This window comes from Sitophilus oryzae, unplaced genomic scaffold, assembly GCF_002938485.1.
Source record: "Sitophilus oryzae breed Bouriz unplaced genomic scaffold, Soryzae_2.0 scaffold_1111_pilon_pilon, whole genome shotgun sequence".
In the NCBI taxonomy this organism is placed as follows: domain Eukaryota; kingdom Metazoa; phylum Arthropoda; class Insecta; order Coleoptera; family Curculionidae; genus Sitophilus; species Sitophilus oryzae.
This window is the reverse complement of record NW_022145740.1, coordinates 1,423,603-1,449,420: the sequence shown is the minus strand read 5'-3', so window position 1 is coordinate 1,449,420 and position 25,818 is coordinate 1,423,603. Positions and strand designations below refer to the sequence as shown.

Here is a 25,818-nt window from a genome sequence, read left to right as displayed (position 1 = left end):
CGTTTCTCTTGTATTAGAAATAATAAAAATAATTGTAAATTTAGGTTAGTTCAAAACATATGTTTTATATGAGCGCAAGCGCTTACGAGAATATTGATTATTTTCTTAAGACAAGTAGGAGAAGTATGAACGGCCTTTCCGTAAGTTCTCAAGGTTAATTTCTTAGGGTTAATGTTAAGGTTAAGGTTAGGGCTAATACTCGAAGTATGAACCCACCTTAAGTCCATTTTCGATTAAAGCGATTACTTGGGCGGCTTTTTCCGGTGATGTATGCATTAAATTGAAACAGTAATCAAACAATGAAACACAACTAATCAAAGAATAAAAGAACAATGTGAAAATTTCGATTACAAAGGTAGTAATTGCAATATTTGACAAATTTATTATTCTTATTGTCACCACAACCCAAATACCTTTTTTTACCTTTTTTTGTTTACCCATTGGTACGCATATAAACGATCAGTACCCTGGATAAATTTATGCTCATATTAAAGCATAAATTGTCTTTGAAACAGCTCATATTTTTTACTTGCTCTGATAAATAGATTCTAAAAGACACAGTTAAAACCAAAAGTTCACAGTTTATAATCATCTGCTGATGATGCTAACATGGTTAGCGAAACGCGCGTCCAGTGTAAAAGTAAAAGTGTTTTGGTGTATTGTGGTGATTTAGTGTTTTTATTTTGCTGTGTAACACCAAAGGTTCCAACCCTCAACTGTAATCAAAAGTTCACACTGTATGTAATAAAAAAAGTATACCTTGTCAGAGCGAATATAATTATATGGTATAGGTTGCCATTTTAAACAAGGGTAAAACTTCTCTTCCATGGTGGGTGGCCACAGTGCTGCCAACATCAACTCTAGGGACATTTTCGTCCTGTTGGAATCCGTAGTTCTGGCGTCAATGTAGTTCATCGTGAAAACGTCTCCCAAGAAATCGTCGTACCTTTTACGCAATGTTGTTCCAATTTTATAAGCTATTTTCTTGCCTTCCTGAAAGGAATTTCATATTATATTTCTGGAATAGGTACCTCCATTTCTATAAGAACAATATATGTACTTCAATTTCTGGACAAGACAGAGAATATACTTATATTCTTCTAGAAATTGAGGTATTTCATATTTCATGTATACATTCATTCAAGTTCTACTGTTTGAGAAAAAAACGGTGTCCAATTGGCTTGGAAATGACGATCGTTGAGATTCCCCATATAATTTTACATATAAAAAGACAGCGACCTTTATTTCATAGCCATCGCCGACGCCGCGCCGTTTTTTTTCGATCATATTGTACAGGTAGAATAAAGTCCATTATCTCATTTGTTTCGAGGTTTACAAAAAAAATAAATATAAAGGTAGTAGGGAAGGTTAAGATACACATTTTAAAATTATTATAAAGTATACAAAGTGCTTCAAAAAAGTGTGGAGGATATAACATATGTTTTTTTTAAATGCAACACCATATTTTTTATTTTATTTTTAGATTCTGCGTAAAATTCCATAACTTTTTTATATATAATGTTATATACCTAAAATTAATAGTTTTTGTAATATTTTAATTTGTTTAAACAAATGTTAAATTGCAGTGTGGTAAAAAATTGTCAGTGGTGCCATTATTTCTGAAGTTGGAGTACCAAAAGTTGGTAAGAGAGTTTTATAGAGATGAACAAAAAGATATATATATAAAGATATTTTAGTTAAATGATACAGGGTGTTCAAAATATATTTATGAATTTCAACGTACTTAAAATTAAAAAATCTCAAATTTTTTAAATGGGACACCCTATATATTATCATTTTTTCTAAAAGATTTTACAAAACTCTTCAACTTTTATTAAGTATGTCATATACCTATTTTTAATAGTTTGCGATTTATTTCAATTTTTTCTATTTTTACCCATATTTTAAATACAATTACCCTTACAGTTGAGGGTTGGAACCTTTGGTGTTACACAGCAAAATAAAAACACTAAATCACCACAATACACCAAAACACTTTTACTTATACACTGGACGCGCGTTTCGCTAACCATGTTAGCTTCATCAGCAGATGATTATAAACTAAAGTACAATCTACAAGTTGAGCGTTTATATACTCGCTCAGTGGGCACCGAGTAGGCGTGGCAAAATCTAGCCAACCGAGTCAGAGCCAACTGAGCGTAACAGTTAGATTTCCGCCACTAGAGTAGTAGGAACAAAGAACTTGAAGGAATTGGACCGTTGACTCTGTTCATACTATCTTTACATTTATTAATTCTGATGCTTTCATATGCATCTAATTGCCTGTAATTTGAGACTTGTTTAATTAATTTTAAATTATTAAGATCTATACAATGTTCATTATCAACAATATGTTCGGCAACGCAAGATTTATCCGGTCTACCATATCTTATCTGAGCTAAATGTTCTTTAAATCTAGTTGATCTTCTAGTTTGCCCAACATATTTCTGATTACAATCTTTACAAGAAATTTCATAAATACCCGACCTTTCCAGTGGAGGTGTTTTATCTTTTGGATTATCTAATAATTGTTGTAATTTATTATTAGCACTATACACAAGTTTATAATTGACATTCTTAAAAATTCCTTTTAGACCACGGGCTAACTCTCTATCAAACGGTATCGAAAAATATTTAGACGTATCTTTCTCCACTTGAAAAGTCGAATTTTCCGAATAAATTACAACAATTATTAGGTAATCCAAAAGATAAAACACCTCCACTGGAAAGGTCGGGTATTTATGAAATTTCTTGTAAAGATTGTAATCAGAAATATGTTGGGCAAACTAGAAGATCAACTAGATTTAAAGAACATTTAGCTCAGATAAGATATGGTAGACCGGATAAATCTTGCGTTGCCGAACATATTGTTGATAATGAACATTGTATAGATCTTAATAATTTAAAATTAATTAAACAAGTCTCAAATTACAGGCAATTAGATGCATATGAAAGCATCAGAATTAATAAATGTAAAGATAGTATGAACAGAGTCAACGGTCCAATTCCTTCAAGTTCTTTGTTCCTACTACTCTAGTGGCGGAAATCTAACTGTTACGCTCAGTTGGCTCTGACTCGGTTGGCTAGATTTTGCCACGCCTACTCGGTGCCCACTGAGCGAGTATATAAACGCTCAACTTGTAGATTGTACTTTAGTTTATAATCATCTGCTGATGATGCTAACATGGTTAGCGAAACGCGCGTCCAGTGTATAAGTAAAAGTGTTTTGGTGTATTGTGGTGATTTAGTGTTTTTATTTTACAATTACCCTATAAAATCATAGTTGCCATGACAAAGCAAACTATTTATTACTTATCTTTCACAAGTAGCTTAATAATTAGTTACAACTGCTGGTATTAGTTAAAATTAATTAACTTTACTCAAATAAACTAAAATCGCAGCCGTGAATTTCTTGGTGTATTTTTATATTATGAAAGAGGACACTTGGATTTTCCGTCGCGCGTCGGGGCGAATAGCCACAGATTAAGGGTAATACTAGATTACCTAATTGTTGAAGACTACTGATGATATAGGAATTTTCTTCGACATACAGTAAAGTTTTTTTTCTCGTAGTAATTCTGGTTTATATAATATTACTACTGCCGCGAAACCGTCCCATTACACACTGAAGTTGTTTTCTAGGTAATCTACATCTATTCTTATACTACTTAGTAAAGTACTATATAATATATAGTACTGAACCAAAAAATATATTTTTTTTGGCTTGTTCGCCTATATCAGTCATATTAACTAATTAATTTCAGGAAAATCTGTAACTATTATCTCTACAATTTATACTTATTACAACAAATTAAACTAAAATTCAAGTTTTGTTCTTAACTTGCTTAACAGAGAAGACATTTTGATAATTATTACTTTTTGTCATGGCAACTATGATGTTATAGGGTAACTGTATTAAAAATATGAGCAAAATAGAAAAAAATGGAATAAAGCACAAACTATTAATAATAGGTATATGACATACTTAATAAAAGTTGAAGAGTTTTGTAAAATCTATCAGAAAAAATGATAATATATAGGGTGTACCATTAAAAAAATTTGAAATTTCTTAATTTTAAGTAGTTGAAATTCATAAATATATTTTGAACACCCTGTAGCATCTAACTAAAATATCTTTACATAGGTCTTTTTCTGTATCTCTATAAAATTTTTCTACCAAATTTTAGTTCTCGAACTTCAGAAACAATACCTTCACTGACAATTTTTTATCACACTCCAATCTAACATTTGTTTAAACAAATTTAAATATTATAAAAACTATTAATTTTAGGTATGTAACATTATATATAAAAAAGTTATGGAATTTTACGCAGAATCTAAAAATAAAATAAAAAATATGGTATTTCATTTAAAAAAAACATATGTTATATTCGCCACACTTTTTCGAAGCACCCTGTATGCTCTATGATAATTTTAAAATGTGTATCTTAACCGTCCCTATAACTTTTATATTTAATATTTTTTTGTAAACCTCCAAACAAATGAGATAATGGACTTTACTCTATCGTTGACTCACCCTGTACAATAAAGACTGACATTTACTTTTCAAATTATTACTCACTGTAGATACTTGGCCATATCCATGAGGCCAAAAGAAACTCTCGTTGGATATTGGATTGTTCTTGTATCCTACGTTATTGGGTGTCCGGTCTCCATGCCTGTGTAACTTTAGAAAACATGAAAACATTATTTTTTTTAAGAAAAAAGTTATTTGGAATTTTAATTGATTTTATTGTCCAATTCAAAGTAACAGTTCCGTTATTTCTTACCAAGTATTTACCTAATTTTTGAAAAAAGTCAACAAATAACAACACCTACTTAAAATCCACTATACAGGGTGTTTGAAAAAACATGTGCCAACTCTAGTGATGAAATTCTTCATGTAAAAATAAGGTGGTATTTTTTATATCAACATAGGGTCCGATTCGGCTTTGTTTCTTAGCTACAGGAAGGTTAAAGTCATTTTTTGTGTTTCTTTTTTGAAAAAAGAAACACTTTAACTCCCTGTAGCTACGAAACAAAGCAGAATCGGACATATGTTGATATAAAAAAAAAATCTTATTTTTGCGTGAGGAATCTTCCCACGAGAGATAGTACATATTTTTTGAAACACCCTGTTTATTATTTTTGTGTATCAAATTTACAAAATCTACTTACAACATGAACCAAAATTAACGTATCATTTTCAGTTGTGGCACCAAAAACCAAATGAATGGATGCAAAGATTGCAACCCAGCGTAAAACAATCTTCAAATACATTGTTTTCAGTTTTAGCAAGTTTTTCAGTAAATCAACGATGTTTTATATATAATCTCGTTGTTCTATTATACCGAATTGTTTAAATATTTGCAATTTTTCCGCCTTTATAGCTTAATTTACATATCTGTAGGTCAATTAATGTTTTTATTATTTAATAGGACCAGTTTATGGACATCCTATAAATGCCGAAAAGAATGTTTACCCACGTTTTTCACTCGTGAGTATACTTTTTAATCACACCGCCAAATGTAAAAAAAGAAATTTACAATAATATCTAAAAAGTTACTCCGTAATCTAAATTAGTCAAATAAGCTATTAGAAAAACTATCAAGAAACCATCTCGAGTCATAAATAGATTACATTCTCTGTCTAATTTTTGGATGTAGATGTGTTTAAAAAAAACAGAACGAAAAAATGTTTGGACAAATTTAAAATAAACTCTAGTATTTGGCATATTATACAGGGTTAATCGAGGGGTTGTTTTTTTACCCTAACTATAAAACACCCTGTGCAATAATTTCGTGTGTAAATTTTCCTAAAATATAATTTTACGGTCAGAACCAGCAGTCTCCTGAGCATTTTGTTTTTTTGGTTCATGTCAATACATGCCTTGGTTAATTATTTTTAAGAGAGAAATAATGAGCTTGCCACCAACAAATTGCAATTTTTTCAATTATCATTTCTTTTTTGAAGTTGTTTATCATTGTGACAAGGCGGCTTTGGTGATTATTGTGAACTATATACTACAATTAACTGCCCAAGTCGTTCGACGCTTGGCAAATGGGCAGGAGGCATGATACAAGGAATGGGCAGGAGGGTTAGGGGTCGCGAAGCAGTACCAGCTTCATTAAAATGAACTTCGCTTGGTCCTTATAAAGAAGAATGGGAAAACATAACGCAATATGATATACGCAGCCTCAACGACAGTATTGTTACGGATTCCGTGGGTCCACTAATTTAAACTCACGATAAAATACTTAACGAATTTATTTTTCTTCTAAATTTACTATTTAGACACAATTTATACTAGTTAAACACACAACTAACTATTTATGAAATTCCTTCGCCAAATTATCCGATTCGCAATTTAGAACGCGGTATATTCAAACTTCAAACTGGTCCAACTGCCAAGCGCGGGCCTTTATACCCTACTGACTGTTTCTCGAACCTATAATTTTCGATACTTTTCTGCCATCTACCAATAAATTCTATTGTCTGATTCGCTTACTTGTCGACTTGATTAAGAGATGGCGCCTAAAAATGTTTTTAACTTTCTGGCGAATTCGCCAGGTTTCGAATTTCGAATTCACACGTTGCGACAATGTAGGCAACCAGCAATACAGTTTATGGCCACATACACCTTGACATTGCCCCCTTCTCAAATTTGATCGTCTCGATCAAAGTTTCCTGTCCGGTATCTCTTCAATCGATCCAGATGTTTTCATCTTACTTCTAGGGCTGCGTTGAATCCGGTACACAACATCATTTATCCTCTTAACGACTGTATAAGGACCTTTCCATGCTGGAGTTAACTTTGGGGACCCTCCTTTCTTGCGCTGCAGGAAATCCCGTAGAATTAGCTCTGAGGTCGTAACGAGCTTTCATCCAGTCACTGGCTGGCCCAATCTTCCTTCTAACGGTCTTATGAATTTCCAATAACCTTTCCTCCAGTTCGTCCGCGTAGTCTACTACGTTCGTGGTGCTGTCGTCTGGTGATCCGAACACCAAGTCACAAGGCAACCGTAATTCTCGACCAAGCAAAATCTTCGATGGTGAAAGTCTGGTGGTGTTGTGAACTGCACTTCTATATGCCATTATAAATAGCGGTATGTGCTGATCCCAATCTCTTTGATGTTCGTCCACCATTTTCGAGAGGTGTCCTTCAATGGTGTTATTGAATCTTTCGACCATCCCATCAGACTGCGGATGTAAAGCCGTTGTCCTAGTCTTGTGAATGCCACAGTAGATCACACATCTGCTGGAACAGTCTTGACTCGAAGTTCCTTCCTTGGTCAGTGTGAAGCTCTAAGGGAATTCCAAATCTACTGAAGACATTATTGATGCTACAGAAGACATTATTGATGCTTCAGCTACAGTCGATATTTCTTGGTTTGGAATGACAAAAACTTCCGGCCATTTACTGAAATAATCCATCGCGACCAAAACGTACTTGTTACCCACGTACAAAGTCCCACGTTATATTGTTTCATTTTTCCCCTAGATCGAGTGCTTGGTCCTTGGCTGGCTGCACAAATTTTACATTGTCGACACCATTTCTTGACATCTTCTCAATAAGCCACCCAGTAAAAACCCTCTCAGCTTACTCAAGGTCTTGTTTACTCCAAGTTGGGCTCCAGTTTTGCTAGGTTTACCACCGTGAATTTCTTCCAATACCTGGGTAACTTTCTTCCTTGGTACCAGTAACTGAGTTGTTACTGTCCTGCCATCCGCACTTTCCCACGTCCGCTTTAACAATCCATTCTCAATCACCAGTGAATTCCACTGAGCCCAGAGAGCTTTGAAAACCAGCCCTCTGTCCGTAATATCCTGCCACGGTGGTCTTCGCCGTTACCTTCCTTGAGCCGTAGTATTGCTCCCGATGACGTGTTCTGGTGTTTCCCCATTTTCCCCACAGAATCTGCATGCGCCGTTGTTTCTAGCTTCAATCTACTGAAGTGTTCATTGAGGAGGCACTGTCCGAGAGTAAGGTTGATTCTCAGGTAAGGTTGATTTCAAGGTGGTAATAAGTGTCCATTTGAGAGTAATTCGTGAGAGTGACTCCTCGATAGTCACTCTAAAGAGAGTATCCATTTGAGAGCGATTTAAAGAATTTTGCTATCGGCTAGATAACTAAAAACTCTCCAAATGCTTACTGTCATACATATCTGTCAGGAGGGTATCCATTTGAGATTTCTGTTTCATCAACTGCCTTTCTTTGTGTATTAACGTGTTTTCTTGTTTTTTTTAATCAATTTAGTTATTCCTCATATAAAACATATATACAACACATAAATAATGTACAGCATATACCATATCATAAAAAGATCTGGGTGTCGTCCTTCATCTGTCGCATCAGTGACCCAGCTGGTACCAGATCCTGGCCAGATGGTATCGAAGGCATTCTTTTCTTAATTATTTCTGTCGTCGATTCCTGGATTTAGTGTATGGTTCTATTTAATATTAACCATTTAATCCTCTCTTTTGAATTGTATAAATTTCAATTTTTTTACCTTCTCTGCTAAACTATTGAATGTTTGAATTCTTTTTGCTGTTAGTCTCTGTGTTAATGTCTTATTTTTTACTTTATGGCATCTAATATGTGACTTTTTCCTTGTTTGGTAATTCTGAACTTCCTTGTTTGTATTTAATTTAGGTAAACAGTGCGTGATATAAGGTTTCCTCATGTTATTTGGTATCAATTTTTGAATTTTTATTAAAGCTGCAATTGTGCGTATATTTTCATTTTTCAGCTTTACTACATGAGCATCCCATTTCAACTTATTTTGTATTTTTAACCCTAAATAATTGATTGTTGATGTTTCTCGTAGAATATGGTTTTGTAGTTTTATTTGTAAGTTTAATTTTTGTTGTGTTGTTTTAAATATCATATATTCTGTTTTTAGCTCGTTTATGGTTAGGAGATTGTTGTAGCACCATCTGTGTTCTGATCTGTTCCTGTATATACTAAACATGTATCATCGGCATATCCATATATGATACCATTTAATGATTTAATCCTAGTTCGCTGAGATCGTTTGTATAAAAGATATACAGGAGAGATGGTAGATTTCCTCCTTGCGGTATCTCATATGGCGCCATGGTAGTTTTACTTTCAATATTTTCCATGCAAATTTTTTGTGGTCAAAAGACGATACTTTAATAAGTATATACGAGGAAAATACAGTTTGCTATTTTTTAAATAGCTTTCCGTCAGTTCTAGTATGTGTTGATTCAGTTTGTATTTTCGTAATTTTTCATTTAATTTGTTAGTGAATGAATAAATGAATAAATAATATGTGTAGTGTGAAAGAAACATAGAAGTGCAGATAGTTAATCCCATGGTATCCCACAAAACTGTATTTTCCTCGTATATACTTATTAAAGTATTATTTATTGATCAGATATTGTATTGCAATAATAAAAATTTTTACTACCTCCTATACAGAGTGCCTAAAAATTTATATTAAATAATTACTAGCTTTAAACGGCCATAATGTGTTTAAGTTAAATGGAACACCCTGTATATTTTACGTGAATCATATGCACAATTTAATTGTCTATCAAATTTTATTATACCATTTTTACCTATCTTTGACCACTCTTTTTGCGCGTAGCTGCCATTTTAAATTAATAATTCTCTGCTAGAACTATCACAATACGAAACGTAATCGTATTTCGGAAGTAACTATCCGCTATTAAAAATAATATGTATACACTTGAGAGCAAATCGTTGCGAGTAAACTATTGATAGTAAAATGAATATTCTCCGATAGGTAGTAGCAGACGTGTATCGATATGCGAGAACTACTGTCGAGAGGTTCTCGCGAGAGTAATACTCTCAAATGGACAGTTACCTTAACAGAGCTGGTACAAAGTAAGAACTTGACAACGTTGTTTCCGATACGATTCAGTCCGTCCGCCAAAAAAATAATGTATGGAAGGAAAGTATATGGAACGGAAGGGAAACAGATATAATATTTTATGTAAACGGAAGGGAGCTGATATGGAAGGTTTAGTGAGAATCAACTTTTAATCGCCTTGAAGGCTGCTTGACTCTCGGATAAGATGATTATTTATGTTTTCGATAGTTCCTATCTATATGTATAAGATAAGTTTTAGTTAAAGCATGAGGCTCTTCCAACAAGTCGTGGGGGAGATTTCGACAGACGATATCGAAAAATGACAGGCACAACTGTCATTGTCATGTCATGTACAAACTTTAAAGCAAATATTTTGATCTAAAATTTGATAGAAATCTTGGAGAATTATACAACATGCTGTTTTTTCAACAGGAAACACGAAATAAAGAAATTAATTATCTAATCTTATATTGCAATTTAACACATATTTGTGTATTTCTGGCATATTTTTAGTATATTTTAAAGGCACGAGACCATAAAAGCTACGTGCTATGTTTAAAAGACTTAATATCTTTTTTATTAGCAATAATTAGTAATAAAATAGCTAGGTATGGCAATTATATGACGATTATTGATGTATAAATATTTGGTTTTAATTAACAGGTGAATTTATTAGGAAATAAGTTTAAGAAATTGGTACTAATACTGGGTGGTCACGAAAAATAATTTCTATAAATACGGGGTGACCTCAATCAACCTTAATCAAATTTACCTTTTATTTTAAACGTAGAATCTAAAAATAGAATAATATACAGTTCCATTTGAATACAACTATAATATTTTTTTACTTAGTTGGGACACTCTGTATCTTGTAAAAAAATATTTTAAATTGTAGCTCTAATAACCCTTCAACGAACCCAAAACTACAATTTGTAAAAATCTAATCGTTTAGCCACAATACCTGTTTATTAAAAGGTTATTAATATAGTATATAACCTTGGACGTGAATGACTAAAGAATACAAAGACACATAACGCCCATATACGGGCTGGAGGAGAATTAGTGTTCTTAGACGCCATTTTTTGGGGACAACGGATGTGTCAGATATCCTCTTTCCAATCTGTTTTATTCAAAAAATTAACCCCAGGTAACCCCCCTGGCCTAACTACCTAAATTATATTTAAATGACATTAAGTTGACATGACATAATTATTTCACTTATTTAAAATTAGTGTTAGGTTGCAAACATAAATTTTTCTTAAATGATTACGTTTAAACTAAAATTCCTCTTGGCATTCTCTTTCAAGGCCAAAGAAGAGAAGACTAAGAAAAAGCAAAAAGCGGAAAAAATCAACAACAAGCAAAAATTAAACGTTATAGAAGACGAAGATCCGCCGAATTTGATCAGATTAGATAAACAGCAGAATTTTTGCCGCGTTGAGTATGAACTGCTTAAAGGAAAATGCCGGTATTCTTTTGATGTGTTGTGTTGGGAAAAAGCAGTCAAAGTTGGGGAGAATTAATTTTAAGATATATTTGAGTTCAAATTTTTTTTTTCTTTTAGATTATATCACCGGATAGTGTTAAAATATTCCGAACTGTAACGAAGAATGGGCTTGTATTCGCTCCTGTGTGCGTTGAACATCAAGTCAGTGAACTATCTATAGGGATTTAACAGCTCTTCAATCGTCTGTGATAGAGTTTCAAGTTTTTATTGATAAGAAAAAATGGGAAATGCGTAAGATTATTAATATTTTGGTATAATTATTGGAAGAAAACTGAAAATTGATATATACCCTATTTTGAAGTCGTAGATTACGAATCTGAACTTTTTTCCTGATTTGTCTCTTACCGTTTTCAGAAAAACGGAAAATAATTTCAACATTGAATTTTTCTTTATTTCAGCCCTGTAAAGTAATAATTTCACTATATTTTCATTATATTATAGTTTATCTAAAAGCCACACTTGATTGAGGATAGAAAAATGTCCAAAATTTTACTGAAAAATACTTTTCTTAACAAAATAACAAAGAAAATTGAGACCAGATGGAAGTTTGACATTTCATATATCCTTCTTTCTCTCTCCTATGTAATGAGAGAGATATATTCTAGATTCTCGATCTAATCTAGAAATTTGAAAATTTGCAACGTTGCCATATCTTGTATTTTTTCGGGTTATTAAGGATTTTAAATAAATTACCTATGGAGATTTGGGGACAATAATAGTTAAATATCTAATATTCATTAAAGTTAGACGAAAGAGTTTTGATGGCATTGGTTTCAACTTCTTTGCGGAAGGGGTTAATCTTTTTTTGATATAATATAACAAAAAAAAGATTAACCCCCTCCGCATAGAAGTTGAAATCAATGCAATCAAAACTCTTTCGTACAACTGCGTGGTTATAAATAGTCAGATCTCATTGGTAAAATAGCAGTTATGTATAGGAGCCGTTCCTCCGGTGACCGTTTTTCGTAATCCCAGAGGGAACGAAATGAATTGCGCTAAATTTAGGTTTAACATTAAAGCAACGTTGCTTTAAATGTCAGAAACACATAATCCAACATTTTCAGATTGTTTACAAATTTATTTTAGCAAATTTTCCTCTATTATGCATAGAATTGGTTAAAAAAGTAACAGAAAATAGCAAAAACATCATTGCTTATTGAATACCTAACAAAATTTGTGCTAGAAAACCTTAAAAATATGAGAAATTAAGAAAAACTCGATGTTGAAATAATTTTTCGTTTTTCTGAAAAACCGCCTGAGACCGCCAGAAAAAAAATCAGATTCGTAATCTACGACCTCAAAATAGGGTATAAACCAATTTTGGTGAAAATCGGACGATTTCCAGTTTTCCCAATAATTACCAATATTTTTAAAGCCCCACCTACACCTAACGCTTTACCTGCCAGTTTTGAGTGTCAGTTACAACGGAAAACTGTCTAGAAAACTGACAGCAGTTCTCAAGACGGCCATCCGTCTTAAGCTGGTTCTTTAATATATATTTTGCTCTCTTCTGTGCCCTCCTTGTCAAAGTGCGGGCCGTCTGGCTGCCGGTAGACTAATGCGATCACATTTGTACAGGGTATCCCATTTGTGTGTATTTTATGGGATTTCCCGTTTATGAGTAGAGACACAATGATACGAGTTTCACATTACTTTGCTTCTTTTTTATGAAACGAAATATGCTACACATAGGTTTGTCCTAGCCTCCTTAGTTTCTGAAATACAAGGAGAATTTGTGATGCGTAGTAGTAAACAGATGTTGAATACAGGTATGATGCGCAGTAGTGAAAGCAACGTCTACCGGCAGCCAGACGGTCGGCACTCCGTTCAAGAAAGTATAGCAAAAGATATATTAAAGAACCAGTTTTCTAAAATTCTCTCTCGAAAACGTTGCTAATGTAAACGCCACGAATGTTTGGGAGTGATTCATCGCTTGATGAAGTTAGAATCGACACGCGTGCTCTCATTTTTACATTAAAAACGTAAATTTTTACCGCAGACGTAGGTTTTTAAAGGCCCGGTCTAATCATCTGCCTGCGCTCCTCCTACTTATTCTAAAATGTTAGCGTGAATGACAAAGACGATACTATATCGCGTTTCTTTGATTGATTAGTTTTTGTGCGTCAGTCCATTGGTGTGCTTGTAGTGCGACCAATGGGGCATTCCAGTTTAGATTTATAACCAAATATATGTTTTGACAAGACTTTGACAGTTAAAACAACAAATTACAACAGATTATATATTGATTATTATATGACTTGAAACACCACGGCACTGGAATTTCATGGTTTTTCAATTCACCAAGTTCACATGGTAGCGACCGATGAATCACTCCCAAACATTCTTGGCGTTTACTATAGCTCTTAAGCCCCGTTCTCAGAACTGCGACTGTCGCCAGCGACACGACAAAAGAACCAATGAGATTTGTACAAAATTCAAACAGCTGTCAATTTTAAATTTAGTACAGCTCCCATTGGTCGTTTGAAGTGTCAATCAGTGTCGCTAGTCGACACGACGCAAGTTCTGAGAACGGGGCTTTAAGTCCCGTTCTCAGAACTGCGACTGTCGCCAGCGACACGACAAAAGAACCAATCAGATTTGTACAAAATTCAAACAGCTGTCAATTTTAAATTTAGTACAGCTCCCATTGGTTGTTTGAAATGTCAAACTGTGTAGCCAGCGACACGACGCAGTTCTGAGAACGGGGCTTTAGACTGTAAGTAAAACAGCGAAATCGTTATGGAAATGAAAATATTAAATGACAGCAGTCACAAACAAATCGTATATCCGATGAACATGAAAATGCAATAAATTTAAAAACTGCGTAATTTCCTAACCAATCGAAGTCTTTAAATTCAACCATTAAAATTAATTTCGTATCGTCGTATCGTCGGACAACGGATGCATGAAAACCGTTGCAAGATTTCCATTCTAGGTTGCGGATGGAATGTCCCAGGTTTTTGAGTTCTGCTTTAAGTTGTTGGATAACTTTATTTTCTTTGCCTAATTTGTTCAGCTTCTCTATGCATTCTTTGACCAACTTCGAATTGACGGTTAGATTACTATTAATCATAAAAAATGTATATTTTAAGGGCTAAGGCAGACAAATCAACTATATTTTATGTAAAGGAAATTGACATGGATTATGAAGGATTCGTCGAAGCACGTATCGAAGAAACGCATTTGGTCAAGTCCAAATCCATCTCTAGAACGTCGGCTAAGGCTGCGAATATTACGAACGATCAAAATGGATCAGTTGATAAAGAAGGCTCCTTTATGCTATACAGAGATGATTTCAACGGTAATTATTTATTTGTAGCGTAATTACTATTTTCTTGCATGAATATATGGATAGCATTATACTTTATAAATTATACATCATTTTTATTCAAAGATAGTAATAGATTTTATTTACAACCACATAAGTAATTCTTGAGGTGCTTTCGTGAGAAAATCCTCCAAGTTTTGCCTGGTAAAAATGCTAGACTTCTTTGGCTTAAAACCTACATTCTGGCCTTTTAAAAAAGCGACGAGTTTGTGATATTTTGATATGTCAGTATTTTCCCTTAATTCGAGCATTGTCCGTATCATGCTGTACGTAGCCCAAAGAGTAGATGTTTTTTTCTGCCTTGCCATGTCGCTAAAATATGCCATCAAGACTGCTCCGAAGCAATATTCTTAGCATTTCTTTCGGCACATCATTTTTCGTATACTCTCAATGCTATTTCATATCGCCCCCTATTTTTCTATGGAAGTAAACTGGCTTCTGCTCTTTTTGCAGCTTCTGTAAGTTCTCGTGGAGTGCCAATATTAAAGTAGTTTTCATTATTAGAACTTTATTATATATTTGTATATTAGAACTTAAGATGCAGGTCTTATAAATTTTAATTTTGTTGTCTGTTCGCATGAAGAGGTTTGACCACACTATTTGCCTCAGACATCCTGACATGGCCGTTGCTCTGTTTATCTGGCTTCTCAGATCTTTCTCTGGATCATGGTAGTGCGACATATTATCCTAGGTATCTGAATATATATATCTGAAATCTTACCGGATCTTTAGAGAAAGTTAAGCATTTAGTTTTTTCTGTAGGGATAATCATGTTTAATTATCGGCTTACTTGACAGAATTTATGAATCTGTCTCTGCATATCGTCCTCTGTCTCCGCGATAATGGCTGCATCATCAGCGTAACATCATCATCATAGCAATACGTTTATAGTGCATTGGATACTAAATAAAAAAAACGTTAAAGACTAACGATACAGTCCGAATTTTATTAAACATTAATAATGATAACAGAACTAACGATATTAAAGAAAACATCTGTAATACTCAAGTATACAAACAGAAAAAAAAATTGTAAAAAAATACCCTAATATTTTGTATTGCCGCCCTTGACTGCTATAACTGCCTGTATATGTCCTTTCATACTGTCACTGAGGCTGCATATACCATATTGCGTTATGTTTTCCCGTTCGAAGTTCATTTAATGAAGCTGGTACTGCTTCGCGACATCTAGCAGCATTTGCCAAACGTCGAACATGACCAACAATAATCACCAAAGCCGCCTTGTCACATTGAAAAATAACTTCAAAAAAGAAATGATAATTGAAAAAATTGCAAATTCTTGGTGGCCAGCCTTTGATTCCATCACGAATTTAGTGGACGTCGCCCTATTAAAACTAAAAAATAGCATTCAAACATAAGCGCCAAACATGATAAGATCACAATCTACAAACAGGTGGTGACTGGCTGGTTGTCAGCGACCGAAAATGATGTAACAGGTGTGTCGAAACGTCCACAACCAGATCGCTAACAGAATAATTCATGAAACAAGACCGTTTAAATGGTTATAAATATCGAAAACACTCCGAATCATTAATCAGTTTAGTAGTAAAACGTATGACCATAGAAAACTGGTTGTAAGAGAGTTTTTGCTTATACGAACTTGAATATTAACTTGAAAATCTTTCTTTATATTCCACTGAGACTTTTATAGATCTATTGTGGTCTCCTGCCCTGGGTGCCAGCCCGCCAAGGGATAGAAGGTTATGAAAAAGCAAACGATCTGGCTGGAATAGGAGCGAACACTAACTGGACCAGAACCGTTCTGTTTCCCAAGTGGAAACCAAGTTAAAGCGGAACTCAAGAACTTGGAAAGCTCCATCCGTAACTTGGAATGGGAATCCTCCAACGGTCTAGGACACTCGAAGAAATTTCTCAGGACTTACGAGCGAGAAAAATCAAAGATTTTCCTTGATTTAAATATAAATCTTCGAATTTGTCACAGGGTTTTGAGAACACTATCTCCTCAGTAGATTGAAGCTAAGAAACAACGGCGAATGCAGATTCTGTGGCGAAAATAGGGAAACACCAGAACACCTTATCACTGAGTGCGCAGAGACGACAACCATTCAATCAGTGTAATGTAAGGATCAAAAGAGGGCCACAATCATAGACTTAAAATAAAATATAGACTGAGCATCTCATTCATAAATAGCTGGAACATGCGGTCAGACAATGTCTTGTTATTGTTGTGTTATTATTTTAGGTTACAACCAGTGCGACACGAGCGATAGATAAGTTGTCTCTGTCGTAACGGTCGTTTCCTGACGACTCTGCCGAGAAACACAACTGTCTTTCGTTTCTCAAGTACACCTGAACTCTCCGTATCATAGCTAGGTAATTTTTTTATTTTAATGAAGCTATAATTAAATTAAAAATATATCGTATTTAACCTTTTTTATATTTTTATTAAGAATTTTTTTTTCTTATTAAAAATTTTTTATTAGAAAAAACGTCTTAGAGTCCAAAAAGGATAAAAATAATAAAATACACGTTATAGAAGAAATTTTATAATCGAAATTACAACCCCTAATATTAATCAAAACAGGATTTATTTCACAGATATAATAGAATCGGCGACAGGGAGAGAAAAAAAAATATGATTGTTGTAATTTTTTTTCTGGTTAAGTGATGTCTTATTATGTAAATTAGAGAAAACATAAATCTGTTCCATTAAAGCAAGGAAGGTGATAGGAAGTGAATAAAATCAAAACTACATTTATTTAACTCGGTACTGTCTTTATTATACCGGGTGCGTCCCAAAAGTGACTCATCCCCATATTTTTTTTATATTTTCAAATAAAAAATGCGATTTAGTATGTTAGTATATGACATAAATTAGGATTGATTGATGCATTCAATTGTTTTTGGTCACTTCCTGTTTCACCGGAAATGACTATAACTTTTAATTTTTAAACGGCACCCTCTGTATATTTCTACCTTATTCGATAGAAAATGACACTCTGAATAGAATGACATATCATATGTCAACTTTTGACATTTTCGCATATGGTTTAATTGTAATTGTAACACGCGGTTCATAACGACAATTTGACCCGAAATACCAAGCGTGTGGTATCAATATATCATAAAAAAATGCTTTTTCCAAATATGCTAATGAGTCACCCTTATTCCATTTAAGAAAATTGATATATGTATGATTAAAAATACGATTTGTACATCTTTTAACCGGCCTAGAAAAGACACGAAACCCATTAGACGATCAAAACTATTTTTCCAAGGCTCCTTGATTAAAACTTAGTGTTTTTAACAACACTATGGCACCCTGGATTGAAATTTAAAATACGATTTGTTTTTAAGCGACAATGTCAAAAGTTGACATATGATATGTTATTCTATTCAGAGTGTCATTTTTTATCGAATAAAGTAGCAATATACCGAGGGTGCCTTTAAAAACCAAAAGATGTAATCATTTCGGTGAAACAGGAAAAGACCAAAAACAATTGAATACGTCAATAAATCCTAATTTATGTCATATACCTACTAACATACAAATCTGTTTTTTTATCTGAAAAAATAAAAAAGTTATAGGGGGTGAGCCACTTTTGAGACCACCCGGTATATTAAAAAATATTGTTTCATCATGTAATATCATTTTAAAATTCTTGTATGTTATTTTAGATTCTGAAGATAATTTTAGAATAAACCGGAATATATTTTTAATTAAAACATTATTAATTATTAACAGGGTTATAATTATGATTTTGTTACAATGTAAGTAAGTAAATAATGTAATGTAAGAGAAAAAATTCAGATTTTACATTTTACTAAAATATTATCTAAATAAGCGCCTTTCTACAACAACGCCACTGATTCCTAATGGGTAAATTGAGAGTTGCCTACGGTCGAAAGTCGTTTCAAGACTTAAATGGATTATTTAAGTCAAATTTTTTGAAAATTTGGCACTGTCGAACCATATTTTATAGTTCTTGAACAGAAAAAGTCAATAAAATAAACACTAAGGACTACAAGCTAAGAAAATGCGTTAATACAGCCGGGGACATAGCGGCAACAAAGCTTTACCGCACACGTGCGACGCGTACTACAAGGTAATAAATGAATGAATAGGCTCCCTCGCCTCTAATCGGTGTTGTCATATTGTAAAGAACTTATCCTTTTTAAACAGTATCCGACTTATAATTTAGTAGTATAAGGACTATTTAATACATCTATGGAATATGAAAACCTACTTTATTAAACTGTAGTATTAATATCTCAATATATGTTTATAACAAGAAAAAAAAATTGATAATATTAAAGACGTGACAACATAGGCTGAATGAGGAAGGCTCGGTCGACTGTACCCAGAATTAAACATGTGTACAAAAAAGATTGTTTGACCGCGTTGAGATGTAAATAGTGTAGTCTATATTTTATTTTAAGTCTATGGCCACAATAAATCCCTAACCTTTTTATATGAAGATTATAATTCTCTAGTACCTCCCTCAGCCCACTGGGCGTTAAACACGTCTGTTATCTTTACAACCAATCATCTGTAGACCTACTTTTTGTGCATTTATGTTAAATCAACCATTTGTCTGATATGCAGTTAACAAAATCCAAACTATAACATTGGCAATTATTGACTTGCAGTGGGACAACAGTCTGCTAAGATCACTTACAATTTCCGAAATAGCTATTTCCGAAATTTTTTTGGAAATTTTTTTAGTTTTTATTAAAAAAAAATATTTCTTGATAATACACATAAGTAGTAGATTAAATTTACAAGAAAAAAGATCCAGAAAAGATCCAATGGTTCTCAAAATTTTAGCAAAAAATCATTTTTTTTTTTGGAAATTTTCAAAGTAAAATAACTCCGTTATTTTGGACTTATTTGAAAAACGATAAAGATAAAATATGTTTCTCTCATGGAGATCTACCACCCCTTAAAATATTTGCACTTATTTCTGGGACACCCTGTATATTAATTGATGTTCGTATTCTAGGAGAAAAATAAAAGTGAGTTTTATAAATATAGTATATGACTAAAATGTAAGGTTTTTGACATATTTAAGATTTTCTAAAATTAAAGAATAAATTTCAATAAAAGCTACCTACATTGGAATTTACCCTGTATATTTCATTAAAATAGCCATTGTATGTTAAACGAAATTAAAATTTAACCCAAAAAGTTATACAGGGTGGGACAAAATTAATATTAAACATTGGTCACTTTTAAAAGCAGATTACTCCTTTATTTTAAATAAAATACCCCGTATATTATTCCGATATTCAATGGAGAATTCATATATCTTCAAAATATTCTTAAAGTTGCCTACCCTTTAGTCAAAGATTTTCCTAGATATTTTTATTTTTATGATTTTGCATCAGTAGATCTTTATTATTTGATTGTTTTTATTACGGAATTAAAACTAGATATATGATGAGAGGTATGAGAAGCGCCACCCTTTTTTGAAACACCCTGTTTATTATTATTGTGTATCAAATTTACAAAATCTACTTACAACATGAACCAAAATTAACGTATCATTTTCAGTTGTGGCACCAAAAACCAAATGAATGGATGCAAAGATTGCAATCAAGCATAAAACAATCTTCAAATACATTATTTTTAGTTTTAGCAAGTTTTTCAGTAAATCAACGATGTTTTATATACAATCTCGTTGTTCTATTATACCGAATTGTTTAAATATTTGCAATTTTTCCGCCTTTATAGCTTAATTTACATATCTGTGGGTCAATTAATGTTTTTATTATTTAATAGGACCAGTTTATGGACATCCTATAAATGCCGAAAAGAATGTTTACCCACGTTTTTCACTCGTGAGTACACTTTTTAATCACACCGCCAAATGTAAAAAAAGAAATTTACAATAATATCTGAAAAGTTACTCCGTAATCTAAATTAGTCAAATAAGCTGTTAGAAAAACTATCAAGAAACCATCTCGAGTCATAAATAGATTACATTCTCTGTCTATTTTTGGATGTAGATATTTTTTCTGTTATTTTTTGGATATACACTCAGATCGAAGAACCAAAACGAAGAAATTTTTGGTCCAAATTTAAAGTTCTATAATATGTTATTTTTACCCCTATTTTCATGAATTTTTTAGTAAGCTGTATCAAAGAGTAGATAAGACAAGAGACGACAGTTCGCGCGGTACCTTTCATGTTTGAAAGTGTGGTGGGAAGAGTGACCTCGTCTCGCTTGTCCCTTTAAATTTTCTTAATTTCTTCGCGGGAAATTTGAAATAGACTGTTATTAAAACTTGCCTGTATAGCTTATAAATAGTTACTGTATGGGTAAAGAAATAAATAGAAATGAAAAAAAAAAATGAGTTTTCTAAATATATTATTCTTATATTATATAAAATAAATTTTTCGGGGAATAAAGATAATAAAAGCAATATTTTGTATATCGTTGGTAAACAAGATAAAGTGACCAAGTCGATTTGTAAGAAATGTTTTATTTACGTGTATTTTTTTACATATGGACTTTTTTGAACAAGTGTAATATCACAATGTGGAGTTTATGTGCAAAAAAAAAAAAATTGCTCAATTTTTTTTGTAAAAATATATTACAAGCTTCTAACCATGTCTTCGATCTATGGATTACATTTAGTTTAATAACATAATTACATAGTATATTTCTATAAAAATACTTTTCAGGATCCTTTGGAACAGAGTGAAATATTATGTTTGTCGAAGAATAAGACCTATTTTTGCAGTCTTTATAAGCACACACATTGCCACCATCTCGTCTTTTCCTGCTACTCCTGTCCTATTCAGTATTCATATTTAACAATAGGGAGTTTTCCTTGCTTTAAAAAAATTCAACGGTACGGTTAACGGATACGTAACCATAACCGCTAACATCGAATATCGAGCAGAACTTTATGGGGAGTTCAACCTAGAAATATTATCTAACCAAGAGTGCAAAACTAACTTCCGCTTTGAAAAAAAGACATTCCTCGATTAGTTGAAGCACTAAGAATTCCCAACGAGTTTAACACAGATAAAATAAATAATCAAAACTTAAACAAAATAGAATGAGGTTAGGTTAGATCTGTATTTTTCAATGTTGTGTTTCTACTGCGCTAGTGCGCATGCGTACCGCTATGTTAACGGCTTTGGCTAACGTCCGTAAAATATCGGCAGCTAGCGGTTACGATATACGATAATCGAAATTGAAATGTCAAAGTTGTCAATTAGCGTTAACCGGAATTGCAATTTGTAAGCAACGAAAACTCCCTAATAATTACAAATTAGTACGCAACAAAAACGATACTAAAATTAAACCTTAAAAAGTGTCAAAACGATAAAATATATCGAAAAACTCTGAAAACACACCTTAAAAAGGCAAAAATGCAAGGAAACAACTAATCAGATTTGTTTTTGTTTGAGCTGATTAGCGTCCTAAAATCATAGGTTAGAATAAATAAAATACGCCGTTGTCAGATTTTCAGATTTTATCTGTTTATCTTTGAAATCGATCAACTTTATTCTGTTTCTTTGATATTATCAGTACATTGCGAAAAAAGAACATAAACCAACCTAAACTAAAAATTTACATTTCCGTATATATACGTTACTTATATCCTTCTTATATTATTAATTTATTTTCAGAAAATCTTGTTTATTTTTCAAAGAAATATACTTGGCAACAGACAAAATGGGACTTGATGGGACCTTTAAATTTTAATATATCTGCGTCTCTCTCGCGAAATTCGACTTCTTTGTTCACTGTCGTCTCTTGTCTTGTCTACTCTTTGGCTGTACATAATTATATCACCTTTTATTCGTAAACTCAGTTTTTTATAAACTCTAGTATTTGGCATATTATACAGGGTTAATCGAGGGATTGTTTTTTTACCCTAACTATAAAACACCCTGTGCAATAATTTCGTGTGTAAATTTTCCTAAAATATAATTTTACGGTCAGAACCAGCAGTCTCCTGAGCATTTTGTTTTTTCAATACTTGCCTACTTGTTCATGTCAATACATGCCTTGGTTAATTATTTTTAAGAGCGAAATAATGAGCTTGCCACCAACAAATTGCAATTTTTTCAATTATCATTTCTTTTTTGAAGTTGTTTATCATTGTGACAAAGCCGCCTTTCAAATCAATCACCAAAGCCGCCTTTGGTGATTATTGTGAACTATATACTACAATGAACTGCCCAAGTCGTTCGACGCTTGGCAAATGCTTAGCAGGAGGCATGATACAAGGAATGGGCAGGAGGGTTAGAGGTCGCGAAGCAGTACCAGCTTCATTAAAATGGACTTCACTTGGTCCTTATAAAGAAGAATGGGAAAACATAACGCAATATGATATACACAGCCTCAACGACAGTATTGTTACGGATTCCGTGGGTCCACTAATTTAAACTCACGATAAAATACTTAACGAATTTATTTTTCTTCTAAATTTACTATTTACACACAGTTTATACTAGTTAAACGCACAACTATTTATAAAATTCCTTCGCCAAATTGTCCGATTCGCAATTTAGAACGCGGTATATTCAAACTTCAAACTGGTCCAACTGCTAAGCGCGGACCTTTATATACTCCTACTATTTTTCTGCCATCTACCAGTAAATTCGATTGTCTGATACGCTTACTTGTCGACTTGATTAAGAGATGGCGCCTAAAAATGTCTTTTACTTTCTGGCGAATTCGCCAGGTTTCTTGACACGTAGGCAATCAGCAATACACGTTGCGACAATGTAGGCAACCAGCAATACAATTTAGGGTCACATACACCTTGACATTGCCCCCTTCTCAAGGTTTCCTGTCCGGTATCTCTTCAATCGATCCAGATTTTCATCTTACTTCTAGGGCTGCGTTGAATCCGGTACACAACATCATTTATTCTCTTAATGACTGTATAAGGACCTTCCCATGCTGGAGTTAACTTTGGGGACCTTCCTTTCTTGCGCTGCGGGTTATATAACCACACCATATCGTCCTGTTGAAATCCCGTAGAATTAGCTCTGAGGTCGTAACGAGCTTTCATCCGGTCACTGGCTGGCCCAATCTTCCTTCTAACGGTCTTATGAATTTCCAATAACCTTTCCTTCAGTTCATCCGCGTAGTCCACTACGTTCGTGGTGCTGTCGTCTGGTGATCCGAACACCAAGTCACAAGGCAACCGTAATTCTCGACCAAGCAAAATTTTCGATGGTGAAAATCTGGTGGTGTTGTGAACTGCACTTCTATATGCTATTAGAAATAGCGGTATGTGCTGATCCCGATCTCTTTGATGTTCGTCCACCATTTTCGAGAGGTGTCCTTCAATGGTCTTATTGAATCTTTCGACCATCCCATCAGACTGCGGATGTAAAGCCGTTGTTCTGGTCTTGTGAATACCACAGTAGATCACACATCTTCTGGAACAGTCTTGACTCGAAGTTCCTTCCTTGGTCAGTGTGAGGCTCTAAGGGAATTCCAAATCTACTGAAGACATTATTGACTAATACTTCAGCTACAGTCGATGCTTCTTGGTTTGGAATGGCAAAAACTTCCGGCCATTTACTGAAATAATCCATCGCCACCAAAACGTACTTGTTACCCACGTACAAAGTTCCACGTTATATTGTTTCATTTTCCCCTAGATCGAGTGCTTGGTCCTTGGCTGGCTGCACAAATTTTACATTGTCGACACCATTTCTTGACATCTTCTCAATAAGCCACCCAGTAAAAACTCTCTCAGCTTACTCAAGGTCTTGTTTACTCCAAGTTGGGCTCCAGTTTTGCTAGGTTTACCACCGTGAATTTCTTCCAATACCTGGGTAACTTTCTTCCTTGGTACCAGTAACTGAGTTGTTACTGTCCTGCCATCCGCACTTTCCCACGTCCGCTTTAACAATCCATTCTCAATTACCAGTGAATTCCACTGAGCCCAGAGAGCTTTGAAAACCAGCCCTCTGTCCGTAATATCCTGCCACGGTGGTCTCTCGCCGTTACCTTCCTTGAGCCGTAGTATTGCTCCGATGACGTGTTCTGGTGTTTCCCCATTTTCCCCACAGAATCTGCATGCGCCGTTGTTTCTTAGCTTCAATCTACTGAAGTGTTCATTGAGGAGGCACTGTCCGAGGTAAGGTTGATTCTCAGGTAAGGTTGATTTCAAGGTGGTAATAAGTGTCCATTTGAGAGTAATTCGTGAGAGTGACTCTCGATAGTCACTCTAAAGAGAGTATCCATTTGAGAGCGATTTAAAGAATTTTTGCTATCGGCTAGATAACTAAAAACTCTCCAAATGCTTACTGTCATACATATCTGTCAGGAGGGTATCCATTTGAGATTTCTGTTTCATCAACTGCCTTTCTTTGTGTATTAACGTGTTTTGTGTTTTTTTTTAATCAATTTAGTTATTCCCTCATATAAAACATATATACAACACATAAATAATGTACAGCATATACATATCATAAAAGATCTGGGTGTCGTCCTTCTTCATCTGTCGCATCAGTGACCTGTTGGTACCAGATCCTGGCCAGATGGTATCGAAGGCATTCTTTTCTTAATTATTTCTGTCGTCGATTCCTGGATTTAGTGTATGGTTCTATTTAATATTAACCATTTAATCCTCTTTTTGAATTGTATAAATTTCAATTTTTTTACCTTCTCTGCTAAACTATTGAATGTTTGAATTCTTTTTGCTGTTAGTCTCTGTGTTAATGTCTTATTTTTTACTTTATGGCATCTAATATGTGACTTTTTCCTTGTTTGGTAATTCTGAACTTCCTTGTTTGTATTTAATTTAATATTTAGCAAATTATTAAAAAGTATTAATTGTTTTATATCTAGTTCTTGCACTGTATCAAATAATATGTTTGTTGGTGTTCTTTTGTGTAATTTATATATTAATTTTAAAATTTTATTTTGTTGATGTTGTAATGCGTTTAAATTCTTTTCGGTCGTATTAGTCCATATATTCATTAAATAGTTCATCCTGGAGGTAAACAGTGCGTGATATAAGGTTTCCTCATGTTATTTGGTATCAATTTTTGAATTTTTATTAAAGCTGCAATTGTGCGTATATTTTCATTTTTCAGCTTTACTACATGAACATCCCATTTCAACTTATTTTGTATTTTTAACCCTAAATAGTTGATTG

General features: G+C 33.5%; 2 protein-coding genes across 3 annotated transcripts in view; one reads left to right on the top strand and one right to left on the bottom strand.

Moving 5' to 3' along the window:
- LOC115881852 (venom acid phosphatase Acph-1-like) overlaps positions 1–25,818 on the bottom strand; it is a gene marked incomplete at its 3' end in the record, with an annotated part of 41,554 nt that overhangs the window by 3,134 nt on the left and 12,602 nt on the right. Inside the window, exons 2-3 of the mRNA XM_030899553.1 lie at positions 4,583–4,687; positions 760–993 (exon numbers count right to left, since the gene is read on the bottom strand). Of these exons, the coding sequence (XP_030755413.1) occupies positions 760–915 (156 nt within the window). The remainder of the gene's footprint in view (positions 1–759; positions 994–4,582; positions 4,688–25,818) is intronic.
- Positions 11,061–25,818, top strand: part of LOC115881837 — a 32,094-nt gene continuing 17,336 nt past the window's right edge. Inside the window, exons 1-3 of one of the 2 annotated variants that reach the window (XM_030899536.1) lie at positions 11,061–11,368; positions 11,425–11,508; positions 14,460–14,668. In XM_030899536.1, coding sequence (XP_030755396.1) covers positions 11,471–11,508; positions 14,460–14,668 — 247 coding nt within the window. In that variant the 5' untranslated portion in view covers positions 11,061–11,368; positions 11,425–11,470. Of the gene's footprint in view, positions 11,369–11,424; positions 11,509–11,567; positions 11,599–14,459; positions 14,669–25,818 lie in introns of those variants that run through there. The other variant, XM_030899543.1, reaches the window with a different exon arrangement.